This window comes from Equus asinus, chromosome 25 (genome assembly GCF_041296235.1).
Source record: "Equus asinus isolate D_3611 breed Donkey chromosome 25, EquAss-T2T_v2, whole genome shotgun sequence".
NCBI classification, from domain to species: Eukaryota; Metazoa; Chordata; class Mammalia; order Perissodactyla; family Equidae; genus Equus; species Equus asinus.
Window position 1 is genome coordinate 55,498,457 of NC_091814.1, and position 14,057 is coordinate 55,512,513.

Consider the following 14,057-nt stretch of genomic DNA (forward strand, 5'->3'; position numbering starts at 1 on the left):
CCCTCTGAGGTCTGCCACTTCCTTGGACTCCTGCCACAGAGCAGGGCCTGGGTCCCCACCGTCCAGGGATCCTGGCCCTCACAGTTCCAGAGTTGTTCTCTCTTGGCCCTCAAAGGCTCCCTCCTTTACGCTCTCACTTCTGGGGCACCTGCCATAATCCCATCAACAGAGTTAGGCTTGTACGGAAAAAAGATAAGCAGACATCAATTGGCAGAAATCCCTAAAGCAAGGAATTGTGAAGGGCCTAATTATCCATTTAAAACCAGGAGTGGAAAGTAGAACAAAACAAATTACCATTGCAAATCATGCCACCCCACTTTATTTTATTTTATTTTATTTTTTTAAAGGTTTTATTTTTCCTTTTTCTCCCCAAAGCCCCCTGGTACATAGTTGTGTGTTGTTAGTTGTGGGTCCTTCCAGCTGTGGCATGTGGGATGCTGCCTCAGCATGGCCTGATGAGCGGTGCCATGTCTGCGCCCAGGATTTGAACTGGCAAAACTCTGGGCCACTGAAGCGGAGCACGCGAACTTAACCACTCGGCCACGGCCACGGGGCCGGCCCCACCACCACACTTTAATTGATGCTCCAGGGGGTCTTTTCCCAAAGAATACTCCTACTGAGGACAAATCCCAGCGCCAGCTGGGGACTGTGGCAACCTGCTACCTTCAGGAGAGTGGGACATTCGAGAGTATCATGGGACTTTCCAAACCTGAGGTTTGACTCTAGGAAGACAGTCATCCTCCAGAGGACAAAAATAACAGGAAATTATGTTCTGCTCTAAGAAGATTGCATGTTACAGCAGTAAAGTTCCCCAGAGAGTGTTTATTTCTGACCTAGGGTGATATACAAGAAAGCTCAGACAATAAAGAAGTGATACCTAGATTTCTGAAACAGTCTGGCTACATATGAAATGAAGATATCAGCCTCCCTGGTCACCACAGAGAGAGGGCACTTAGCTTTGGTACATTCAAGGGATAGCTCGCTAATGTTCTTGGGAGAAAATGCCATGTTTCTGGCTGAAATGGTGTTTTAGTAAAGTTTTGAGAATGGGTAGCCTGAAGGACAAAAATTCATAGCTGCAGCTTCCCAGGAGGGCCCAGGCATTATTCTCTAGTGACCCTGGGGCTTAATTTTCCAGCCAGCCCACCTCCCACCACTGCCTTGTCTTGGTTGCTCACATAAAGCCCCATTCCTCTGCATCTTCCCTTTCTAGGTATTTGCATTGGCAACACAGACAGCAGACACTATACGAACCTTACCACTGGCATCTACCGGTTCAACCCCGTCTACCTGCAGCCTCAGGGCTCCTATGGGTGAGTGAGTGGAATAGGTTTAATAATAGGGGGGAGAGGAGATGCACCTGACCTGTCCCTTTCCCAGCCTGTTCTCCTGACAGTCCACAGAATGGAGGAGAGCCAAGGTTTGCACAAAGTAGAGACACAGTAGAAGCCAACTGGCCAACTTTCCTCGTTGCAGTCTTGCCACTCCCCAGAATTTGTGGGAATCGGCCACTATTTTTCAGAGATGGAGATAATCAGATGATTGCAGAGAACCTGGGGGAATTAGCACCCTTGGGTGCCAGTCTCAGCTCTTCCTCCCTTTCGGAGAGTGCTTACCCTCTGGACCTCATTTCTGCCTAAAATGGGGAGACTCCAGAGTTCTCGATTACCACTCGGTGAAATACAGACACACATGAGGTCAAAGCTGGGCTCGTGTTTTGAATTCTCAGAAGAAAACACGCTATAGGGGTCTAAGACGTGATCACTAATTCTGACTCCTGTGTGTGACTTACTACTTTGTGGGTTCTTCAGCACATTTTCGGTCTTGGGAGTGTGGGGAGATGATTTCCACTTACCTGTCTTCTCATCACATTCAGACCTGATTCTCCACCATAAGTCACTTTCCAACAGCATGAAAATATTTGAATATTTGCTTAAGAACAGCTTTCACGGGTTGTTTTTGTTTGTTTTATAATGGGGGTGGGGCAGGTACTACTCTTTATTTGCTTTCATCTTTGAAGTTACATGTGTGGTCTGGTCATCTGTTGCATTGTGTTGTGGTGTTGTGTGGAGGCAGGTTGCGGGCCTGACATCCGATGGGGAAGTCCCTAGGTGAAGCAGAGAACCCCATAGGTACCCTGGGCGTTTGCCCTTCCTATCCTCTTGTTCGCCTAGTAATGTGGGGGTGGGCAAGGGGGGTGCTGGCTTAGAGTCTAGCTGGGGACTCTGGCCTTAAGAGAAAGAGAATTAGAAAGATAATTTCCCCTCAGAGGAGAAATTATTGAATGGATTTCAGAGGAGGAGATGATTTTGGACTCCCCAGGAGTTCATCATCATCTATCCCCACTGTTCTTTGCCATGGGCATGGATCCTGGAGAGATGATCAACATGTCACATGAAGCTTCACTTCTCGCTAAGGGCCCCTCCCACCTTGCCCACTTCCTGCCTCTGGAGGGTCCAAGGCCAGTGCTTCAGATGATGTGTGGTGCAGGTACTCTGTAATAACACTTGACCACAGCAGTTGGCTCTCTCTTCTCTTCCCCCAAATCTCTTTCCCTCAGCATCCACGGACGCAATGAGAAAATCTCAGTCCAAGCCTATGAGACCCAGGTGAAGTTCATCTTTGAGTTTATCCAGAATGCTGACAGAGACTGGGTGCTGGTTCCTCACCAGCACGAACTGTAGGGTGGAGGAGCCAGCTGCATTAGGGGTGCCTGATGCTGAGTGAGGACCAACCCAAGGGGGAAGCCAATGTTGATGGAAGTTTTGGTCAAAACCACATTGTAATACATCACCCATCTGCCTTGCTGTCTCCTGAACTCACCCAAGAACTAGGCTGGGGAGTAGGGGGGCCAGCATATTTCTTCTTGCTGTACCTTCCTTTCCCTTCCTCCCCGCTTGGATTATCTAGCTGGCTCTTCATCTCTCCTCTCCTGCCCCTGCATCCCTCCCTTTATCCTCCAATTTATTCTACATCTGGAGCAGGACTTAGGCAAACTGTGATACTACTATAATTACCACAACAGTTGGTCAAATAAAGTGATCTGTGCAGCATCACCTGGTCACTGAGGGGTGAAACTGAGGCAGGGGACTTTGGAGGAATCCCAGACCTCCTGGTTCTGGAAGCTGGAGCCTTGAGAAGAAAGCCTCTGTCCTTGGGCTCCTCCCAAGGGCTCCCTGGGCTTTGCTCCCTCCCCTGCCCTGTTCCTGCCACCTGCTGCTGCTGTCCCACCCCAGGAGGCACTAATCTGTGGAAACATTTCCCTGGCACTTAATGTGGGCTGAGCTCCCAAGGGAAGGGCTCTCGTGATCCAGCCTCTCAGTGGAGGCCAGGCCTGGCACCATGTCCTGGTTCAGACCTATTAAAGGGAAGTGGAGGGCACAGGGTGGGGAGGGAGGGGGGAGGAGACTGGCTTGAGGGGTTCTGCCCTGGCTAGTGAGGCATGAGGAGGGACAAGCTGCCCTCCCTTGGGGACAGCAGAGCCCCTGTCTTTTTTCTCTGGAATCCAACCCTGAGCATACTTGAATCTGCTCAGTAGCTGCCAGGTGGGGGGCATTGGAAGGCAGCATTTCTTGGCTCACTGGCTGGGAGCTGTACTTTGTGCATCACAAGGGACTTGGGGTCACGGAGGGAGGCAGAGGGAGCAGGGACCTGTGAGACTCCCTTTTTTTTCCCTCACCAGACAAGGACCTTTCATGCCTTCCTGGGATTTGTCAGCAGTGGGCTCCTTTTCCCTCCCCCCTCGCCACCTCTACCCCCACCCCCAGTGCCTGTGAGCTATTCCTTGGAGCTCGGGCTTAATGGGAAGTATTAGAAACACAGTGCGGGGATTATTTGAGATTTTTTGCTACTCCATGATTCACATTCCTTCCCTCACCCTCCCTTTTTTGGCCAATTCAGTACTTATTCAGCCTTTGTTAAGGGGTGAGCTGAAAAACAAAACACTCCTTCATGTTTGTACAGAGCTGTGTAAAATGCTTTCATCCACCTTACCTCATCGGAGCCCCTCAAGAGCCCCATGAAGAAAGTACTGCTCCCCCTTCTTACCAGGAGGACTTGGTTCTCAGAGAAGTTACACAGATTCAAACCCTTGTCACCTGTCCCCAAACTCACTGTTACTCCATGATCCTAAGTTACTGATGGCATCCACTTCCCGCTGATTATCCTATTTGATCCTGACAACTCTGAAGTGTTAGCGCCCGTTGTACAGCTGAGGCAGCTGAGACGGAGGTTAAGTATTGTTCAAGGTCATGCAGGTGTTAGGGGCAGTCTCTCTGAATCCAAAGCCTGTGCTAATAGTACTGCAGAGGAAACTGAAACTCAGAGACGTCATCTGCCCAAGGTCACACAGTTCTTAAGGGGCAGCCCCAGATTCAAATGCCCATCAAAAATCCCCCAGTCCGGGGCTTTTTTGCTTGCCCCACACTGCCCGTCCCAAGAACCTGTGCTGGTGGCTCATTTGTTCCGATCCAGGGAGATCTCAGAGACAAAGACTGCTCTCCTGTTGGATTTGGTTCTCAGCTCAGGCTCTCTGTGTTCCCCTGGCTGACCTCTCCCTAGTCACACCTCTCCCTCTGTCTGCCAACACTCCTTACCACCCCCAGCCCCACCCCCAGCTTCTGGGTTCAGCCCTTCTCCTTTCTCTGAGTTTGCGGACAGCCTAGTCTCTAATGATCTGTGGGATGACAGAGAAGAATGAGCAGGGGACCCTGTCCCCATCCGGTCTCACCACTCTCTTCTAGCGTCTGAAAGGATAGTCTTCTGAGCCCCCAGAGTAGAAAGGAAGGCTTTTGAAGGAACTGCTCCAAACTCTGCTCAGAGAACAGACATTCCAGGCCCCTGAAGGCTCCTGGAGAGAGCAGCTGAGAGTGCTGGCTGGGCAGGGTGGGGAGTGAGTCTGGGACTTTCCTCCGCCCCTGCGCCCATCCATCCACCACTCCCCAAATTCACCTTGAAAGAACACCGGCAGATAATCACAGGTGTACCCTCCATCCTCATGAAGGACTTAGCTCAAGCTTGTTCCTCACACCTCACTCCCTAAGGCTGGAAGGAGGACAAAAGATTCCAAGCAAAGGGAATGGGAAAGGAAAGGAGTGAAGTTTGACTGGGGTCCCTTGGTTTTGAACCTGGGTTGCTAAAAATTTGACCATTGTAGATCCAGTATTCTTTTCCTCTTTCCAGAGGAGAGATAATAGAGACAAAGTTACTACCGAAGAGCTGAACACTTCATTAATTTTTTTGAATTTAACTCTAATTAAATATTTTTATAAAAATGAAGCTATTTGCGATTTTAATGTTCACTGTCGATGTAGCTGACAATAAAAAGAGTATCATGTTAAATATATGTTGCATCTATAGCTACAAATATAAAAATGTAAGAAGAATATAAATTGTTTAACACTACCGAATTTTCCTCAGCCAGCCTGTGCAGTGTTGCAAATACTACACTAATTCCTGAGCGCCTCCAGCACCAGACTGGAACTAAGAGGAACAAGAAAATGGCCGCTCAGCACTGCTGGGAAATGCGTGTCATGCAGGCATCTACTCAGTTATGCTATCTGAGAGGAAGGATTTTACAAGTCAGTTTTCTTTTCTCTTAGCTAAGCGCTCTGGCAGCTCAATTCCTCCCTGCGCTCCAAAGGCACGTCTTCTCCAAAGTTCACAGTGACACCATCCACAAACATTCAGGGCGTTCAGACGTAATTTTTTTTTTTCCTGAAGACATAGGGCAAGATTTGGAGAGATGTGTTTCTCTAGGGCCTGAACTGTGTTCATCTCAGGAATGTCTGTTTAGGGTGACCCGTTGCTCTGTGCCAGCACTGAGTGCTGGATCTCAAGTGACAAGAACACCCCTGGACTTTTAATAGATTTCCTTCTTTTGTGGTTGTCATATATGGCGCCTTCTAAAGCATGAAGCCCTGGGCAGGGGGCTCTCTTGCCCAAGCCTAAGAGAGAAGGTCTTATTTTATATACTCCATGGTGCCTGGTCTGGGAAATCAGGAAGGCCTCTGTGGTCGTGAATAAGCTCAGACTTCAAGACTGATTAAGAGTTAACAAGGCAAAGAGTTGAGGTTGGAGGTTGTCAGACAGAGAAGAGAGTGTGCAGAGACTATGAGGCAGATAAGAGTGGTGTACCTTCCAGAAACTGAAAGGAGACCTGTTGGGGACTTTCAAGTCAGGATAGGGATTTTGAACTGTGACTTAAGGACAGTGGGAAAAGGAAGAATAGTTAAGAGGTTGTTTTCCTTTTTTCTTCCTTCCATCTTTCTGTCCCTCTGTTCTTCCTTTTATTCTTTCTAACACTTACACAGTGATTACTATATGCCAAGCACTGTTCTAAAGAATTGATCTATGTGTAAACTCATTTAATCTAATAATTACCCTTTGAAGTAGGCTGTTACAATATAGCAGTTGAAAACTAGTGGCTTGGAGAAAAGTAGATGGAGTAAAAAGTTATCTAGGTTAGTCATTAGGGAAATGCAAATCAAAATCACAATGGAATACCACTTCACATCCACCAGAATGGGCATAATCAAAAAAACAGAAAATAAATGTTGGTGAAGATGTGGGGAAATTGAAACCCTTGTACATTTACTGGTGAGATGTAAAATGGTGAGGCTGCTGGGGAAAACAGTGTGTTGTTTCCTCAAAAAGTTAAACATAGAATTACCATATCAGGGGCTGGCGCCGTGGCCGAGTGGTTAGGTTCGCACGCTCCGCTGCAGGCGGCCCAGTGTTTTGTTGGTTCGAATCCTGGGCACGGACATGGCACTGCTCATCAAACCACGCTGAGGCAGCGTCCCACATGCCACAACTAGAAGGACCCACAACGAAGAATATACAACTATGTACCAGGGGGGCTTTGGGGAGAAAAAGGAAAAAAATTAAATCTTTAAAAAAAAAAAAAAGGATTACCATATCACCTAGCAATTCCACTCTTAAGTGCATGCTCAAAAGAATTGAAAACGGGGCTGCACCATGGCCGAGTGGTTAAGTTTGTGTGCTCCGCTTCGGCGGCCCAGGGTTTCACTGGTTCAGATCTTGGGCGCAGACATGGCACCACTCGTCAGGCCACGCTGAGGTGGCGTCCTACATAGCACAACCAGAGGGAGCTACAACTAGAATCTACAGCTATATACTCCAGGGCTTTGGGAAGAAGAAGAAGAAGAAGAAAAAAAGAAGATTGGTAATAGTTATTAGCTCAGGGCCAATCTTTAAAAAGAAAAAGAAAACAGGTATTCAAACAAGTTTGTACGTGAATGCTCATAGCAGCACCATTCACAATTGCCAAAAGGTGGAAACAGCCCAAATGCCCATCAATAGATGAATGGGTAAACAAAACATGTTATAGCCATACCATGGTCTATTATTCAGCCAGAAAAAGGAATGAAGTACTAATACATGCTACAACCTGCATGAACCTTGAAAACACTGTGCTGAATGAAAGAAGCCAGACACAAAAGGTCACATATTACCTAGTTCCATTTACATAAAATGTCTGTAATAGGGAAATCCATGGAAACAGAAAGCAAACTAGTGGTTGCCAGGAGCTAGGGAGAGAGGGGAGTGGAGAATGACAGCTTAATGGGTAAGAGTTTCCTTTTGGGGTGTGGAAAATGTCTTAGAACTAAATAGAGGTGATGCTGCACAACATTGTGAATATACTAAATGCCAATGGAATTAGCCTTAAAACGGTTAATTTTATGTGAATTTCACCTCAATTTAAAAAAAAAAATCAATACCAACAAAAGGGTACTTAGGAAGTGGAGTCAATGGATAGCACTTGGTGACGGATGGATGGCGAGAAGGTGGGGAAGTGCCGGAAGGAATCACAAATGACTCCCAGGTGACTATCTTGAGCAAGTGGGAGAGTGACTCCATTTACCGAGGTGAGGAAGACGGAAGAAGGATCAGATATCTAGGAGATGATGGGCTCCATTTTGGATATAACAAGTTGGAAGTGCTGGGACATCCAAGCTCAGAAGAAATGTCTAAGACAAAAGTATTGGGGAGGCCATAACATAGCACCATAAATTGGCACTGTGAGATTGAAGGAGACTCAATTCCTAAGGGTCTAATCAGGAAGAAGAACCAAATTTGTAAATTTAAATTAGAATGTTAAAAGACACATCTGATAATAGACTGTTATCTAAAACATACAAAGAACTCTTAAAATTGAACAATAAGGGGCCGGCCCCGTGGCACAGCAGTTAAGTACACACATTCCACTTCAGCAGCCCAGGGTTCGCTGGTCCGGATCCCGGGTGTGGACATGGCACCGCTTGGCATGCCATGCTGTGGTAGGCATCCCACATATAAAGTAGACGAAGATGGACACGGATGTTAGCTCAGGGCCAGTCTTCCTCAGCAAAAAGAGGAGGATTGGCAGCAGACATTAGCTCAAGGCTAATCTTCAAAAAAAAATAAAAATAAATTCTCATTCCTGGTGGGAATACAACATGGTACAGCCACTTTGGAAGACAGTTTGGTGGTTTCTTACAAGACTAAATGTACTCTTACAGTATGATCCAGCAATCACGCTCCTTGATAGTAACCCAAAGAAGTTGAAAACTTACGTCTACACAGAAACCTGCACACAGATGTTTTTAACAGTTTTATTCATAACTGCCAAAAATTGGAAGCGATCAAGATTACCTTCAGTAAGTGAATGAATAAACTGTGGTACATCCAGACAATGGAATATTATTCAGTGCTAAAAAGAAATGAGCTATCAAGCCATGAAAAGACATAGAGGAAACTTAAATGCATATTGCTAAGTGAAAGAAGCCAATGTGAGAAGGCTACATACTGTATGATTCCAACTATATGACATTCATTCTGGAAAAGGCAAAACTGGAGACGATAAAAAGATCAGTGGTTGTGGGAGGGGGGTAGTTATGAGTAGGCAGAGCACAGAGGGTTTTTAGGGCAGTGAAACACTCTGTTGATAATATAACAGTAGAAATATATCATTATACATTTGTACAAACGCAGACTCTACAACACCAAGTGTGAACCCTAAGATAAAGTGTGTGGACTTAGGGTGGTTCTGATGTGTCAATGTAAGTTCATCCTTGGTGAAAAATGTACCACTCCCACGAGAGATGTTAATAATGGGGAAGGCTAGGCATGTATAGGGGCAGGGAGTATATGGGAAATCTCTGTACCTTCCTCTCAATTTTATTATAAACGTAAAACTGCTCTAAAAATAGAGTCTTAAAAAAAATTAGAATGTGTCAGCGGACATCACGGAAATTTTACAATATAAGGCATTAAAAATTAATTTAAATTTAAAAATATAAAGCCTCTGTGCTCAAGGACCTTGTAATCTAGTTGGGAAAACAAATCTACCACATAAAACAAGAAGTTATGTAAAATAAGTCTTAAGCTGTGTAACTGATCATTAAAGACCAACATTTCGTCTTCGCCCTCCACTCCTCTGTATGCCTCTGGCCGCATACTGAAAAACCTGATATTCCTTGCAAATGCCACGTTCTCCTTTGCTTCTGGAGATGCTTTTCTCCACCGTTTTCAATTCTTTGAGGTGTATTCTTGGGAGTGGAATTTCTGGGTGGTATGGTAATTCTAGGTTTCACTTTTTGAGGAAACAGCAAACTGTTTTCCACGGCAGCTGCACCATTCCTGCTAGGAATGCACAAGGGTTCCAGTTTCTCCACATCTTCACCAACATTTGTTATTTTCTTGTTTTTGCTCTGGTTTTTTTTGTGCCCAACCTAGTGTTTGTGAAGTGGTATCCCATTGTGGTTTTTGATTTGCATTTCCCTAACGACTAACCTAAATAACTTTTTAATACACCTACTTTTCTCCAATCCACTGACTTAATTTTGACCTGTTACATTGCAACAGCCCACTTCATAGGGTAATAATTAGGATTAAATGAATAATGTAAATCCACACAGGAAGATTCAATTGAAGCATCTTCATGTCTGAAGACTTCCAGAGCCTTCCCAGACGAAGTTCAGTGTTTCCTCCTATGACAAAGGTATGTCTCTTGATGCTCCCCAGGAGGTTCTAATATGCAGCCATGGCTGAGAACCCCCAGGCTGGGGCACTGTTCCCCAAACTGGTCGGATCATGAGAGTCATCTGGGGCACTAATTAGAAGGGTAGATTTCCTGGCCCAGCACCAGATCTTTGGAAACGGAATTTCCAGGAGAAAGGCCTGGAAATCTATATTTTAAAAGAAATGCCCACAGGTGATTCCTATGACCAGGCCAGTTTAGGAAACCCTGGCTAGTAGATAATCAAAGGGCCGTAAACGCAGAGGGCAGTGTGAAACTAGATCATCTGTTTTGCAAAATATGATCTGCTTGCATCCTGGCTCTGGAAAGATAAAGCTTACGTATCGTTGGCCGATGACCCACTGCAGGGACGCTGCCCTGAGACTAGCTCCCCACCCGCATCCACACGCTGCGACTGTCCATCTTTAACCCTGCGCACTCTGTGAAGTCTAGACTTCAATGTGAGTCCCAGAGAGAGGCTGAGCTGCCCCTAATCCTCGTTTGTGGCTCTTCCTCTTTGGTGAAATCATAATATTCCTACTATGTGCAAGAAATGTTCCAAATGCTATATTATCAGTAATCTTCACAGCATCTCTGAGAAAGAGACCAGTGTCCCCATTTTATAGATATGGTCCTGAGACATAAAGGAGCTTGCCGAAGGTCGCACACCTAATATGTAGGTAAGCATGGATTCAAACCCATGTGATTACAAAGCTGTGGCACATTCCACTCTGCAGCACGGCCTCTTAAAGATTACTTCTCTATTCCCAGTTATAGTTCACCAGACTATTTTGCTTGCTGCTAAGCCTTCCCAGTTATACCCAGTAATTTCAGAACTATAGCTCCAAAATACTGGAATCATCCTGCCTAGAGGAATCCAGGGTGGATATCCAGGGGGCTTTGGGAAAGGGGAGCTCAGTTAGAGAGATGCAGAGAGGATGGTGGGAGCAACTGGCTCTGAGCACAGATGGCCTCACTTCCCCATCCCACCCCCGTCACTGCATCCTCCTAGAACTGAAGGAAGCCGGAAGGGGATGTCACCACAGCTCTGCGCAGCAGGAAAGAGGCTGACCTCTGGGAGGGAGATATCAGCGGAGGGGTTATAGCAAAGGGAAAAATGGGAGGGGGCACCCCTTCCCCAGCAGAAACAAAAGACAGAAAAGTTTCCAGCCATGTCAGGCCAGTCTTGTGATTATACCACACTAGTTAGTGGATCCAGAATTTGCAGGGCTCTGGAATTTTCTGATGTTTCATGATGGGTATCCAGGTAGTCCCCTGGTAGACAGCAGCTGTTTCTAAAGGAAGGCCATGGGACTGGGATGACCTCAGCATAGAGGCTAAATGAACTGTATATTAGGAACAGTGCCACACAAGACTGAAGAAGGCTGCCCCACAGAGGCAATTCCCTCACAGGCTCCTCCAGAGGCCTCTGGCAGTGATTAACACCTCCCCCTTCCCCAAAACCCCCCACTTCCACCAATAATCTCATATCCAAGTGAAAACACTGTGCTTGCTATACAAATGCCATCTCATGCCACATCATCTAACCCTTCTCCAACTAGACTGCTACCCCAATATAGAAAATTCTGGAGCTATCCTAGCCTCATTGTCTTCTGGAGGACCTGGGGAGGGGATGCTTGTGAGTCTGTTAGGGTGTCGCGAGGGGGAAATCTCTCTCCTATAGTAATGGGAGTCAGTCAGAGACTTCTGACCTGCCCTGGTATCAGCTATAGCTGAATGAGAAAGAGAGGACACAGGAGAGAAAGACGGTGACAGAAAAGTGCTGTAGAATGCCACAGGCCTGGCGAAAGACTTCCTAGAGAAGGGGCTGGCAGTGATTAATGGTCTTCCATCTTCAGGATGGACATTACAGGCCATGAGGACGTTAAAGCCAGATCTGAACAAGAGTCCACAGTAGGGAGCTAGGAACAGGACCCTGCAACCAAAGTCTCAAGGCCTCTCCTTCAGAGGGGGAAAAGTGTTTCTAAGTATAGAAGAGCTCTCGGCTAACAAGCTTTCAGAGTGGGCATGTCTTGAGGCAGGAGGCGGGCCTAGGTGACCTTTGGAGGTTCTTGTTGTGCTCAGAAACCCTCACTGTCCCCTTGACATCACCACCCCTCCACCCCCAACTGAGTCTCTCCTGAAGCATCTGGCTGGCTTGCTACCTGCTGCCAGTTCCTGTCTTTTCATCTGTGACCTCCGCTTCCTACATCCGTGCTTCCCTCTTCACAGACTGTAGCTATTTCTGCTCTTCGGTAGGGAAGGGCTGGGTGTCTTCCCCTTCCCAAGGTCACAGCTGACTGGGCTGGAAGGAAATCTGCTCCCTCCAGCCCCTCTTGGTGTTGGGGGGCCTTGTGGTATGGGGACCAGCACAACCCAGGGCACACTGCCCAGATGAATCTCATCCATTTCATCCATCATTCCTTCAGCCTATTTACTAAGTACCTACTAAGTGCCAGGAGCTAGGAATACACTAGTGATCAGAATAGACATAGAGCTTATAGTCTTATCCTAGTGGCCCTGAGGCTTCAGAAGACCCCTAAACCAAGGTCTTCTGTATTTATATACTCACAGAGATATTTACAATACCTATAGCCAACAAAGAAGTCATTTGAAATCTATAAAGAACTCCTACTAAGCAATAAGACAGAAAGCCTAATAGAAAATGGACAAAATACTTGACCAGATATCCAAATGGCAAATAAATATATGAAAATGTGCTTAACCTCATTGGTTATCAGGAAAATGCAAATCTAAGCCACAATGAGATACCACTACACACCCCACCAGAATAGCTAAAATTTTTAAATCCTTTTATATCGACAGTACGAAGTGTTCATGAGGATATGGAGCAACTGGAACTCTAAGACAGTGCTGGCAGGAATGTAAATTAACGTGAGCACTTTGGGAAATTATTTAGTAGCCTTTACTGACACTAAACCTATGCCTACTCCATGACCCAGAAAGTCTTTTCCTGGGGATATAGCCAACAAATAGGAACGTGAGTGTACCAAGGGACACAAACAAAACTGTTATAGCAGTATTATTCATAATAACTCGAAATTGGGAACAACCCAAATGTCCATCAACAAAATAATAGATAAGTTGTGGTATATTCCTTTAATGGAATACTATACAGCACTGAAAATGAAGGGGCTGCTGCCCCCACAAGGTCCTGCAGGAATTTCACAAACACACATGAAATCATACCTACTGAATCGTTTCATTTATATCAAGTCTAAAGGCAGGCAAAACTAATCTGTGGTGTCAGAGGTTACCTTTGGGAAGGAAGGTAGGGTAGTGACTGGGAGGGGCTATGAGGAGGGCCCCTGGGGAGCTGGTAGCGATCTAATTCCTGATCTGGGTGGTGGTTCTATGGGTATGTTCACTGTGTCATAATTTGTCACACTTAGGCTTTGTGCACTTTCCCACGTGTCTGGTATACTTTGTTTAAAAAAAAAAATGCCCACAGGAGAGAGGAACTGTTTTGGGGTGGGTAAAAAGTGGAAGGTGGGAAGGGAAGAGCGGGAAGATCAGGATTTTGTGTATAAGTCTCCAGCCCCTGAGTGAGAAGTCTCCAGATACATCAGCCTTGATTGCCCACCGACCCTACACCACGATTCACAAATGGATCCTTTTGGATGGAGCCCAATGTTTCCTAGCCCAGCAGCTACTTCTGTCTCCAGGCAGAGAGACCCAGTGTTTGAATCCAAAATTGGCGTTCTAAGACACTGACGTTTCCTCTCCTAAGTCCTCTGAGACTGCAGGCCCTTGATGCAAATGTCCCGGCAGCTGAGCTGGAATAATCCTGAGCACTGGTGTGGGAGGTCGGGGGCAGGGTTGTAGGTGTTTGTCATCCTTGTCCAAAGGAATTACCCGCTCAGGTTACTGTGTGCGTCTCTCCGCAGGAGGAAGGGGCCCCAAAGGCTTCGTACCAGCACTGTGTTCTCTCCCCAGGCACACGCCTGCTCGACACCAGCCATCCAAGAGTCTGGAGTCATGCTCGAGCGCCCCCTGAGCCACTTTCCGGGAGGAA

At 46.4% G+C, this 14,057-nt stretch overlaps 1 protein-coding gene across 3 annotated transcripts in view; it reads left to right on the plus strand.

Moving 5' to 3' along the window:
* Nucleotides 1-13,972, plus strand: part of PM20D1 (peptidase M20 domain containing 1) — a 35,266-nt gene extending 21,294 nt beyond the window's left edge. Inside the window, exons 12-13 of one of the 3 annotated variants that reach the window (XM_014829209.3) lie at nt 1,214-1,313; nt 2,561-3,053. In XM_014829209.3, the coding sequence (XP_014684695.3) occupies nt 1,214-1,313; nt 2,561-2,684 (224 nt within the window). In that variant the 3' untranslated portion in view covers nt 2,685-3,053. The other 2 variants (XM_070497964.1, XM_044758351.2) reach the window with 2 other exon arrangements.
* The last annotated feature ends 85 nt before the right edge of the window (nt 13,973-14,057 follow it).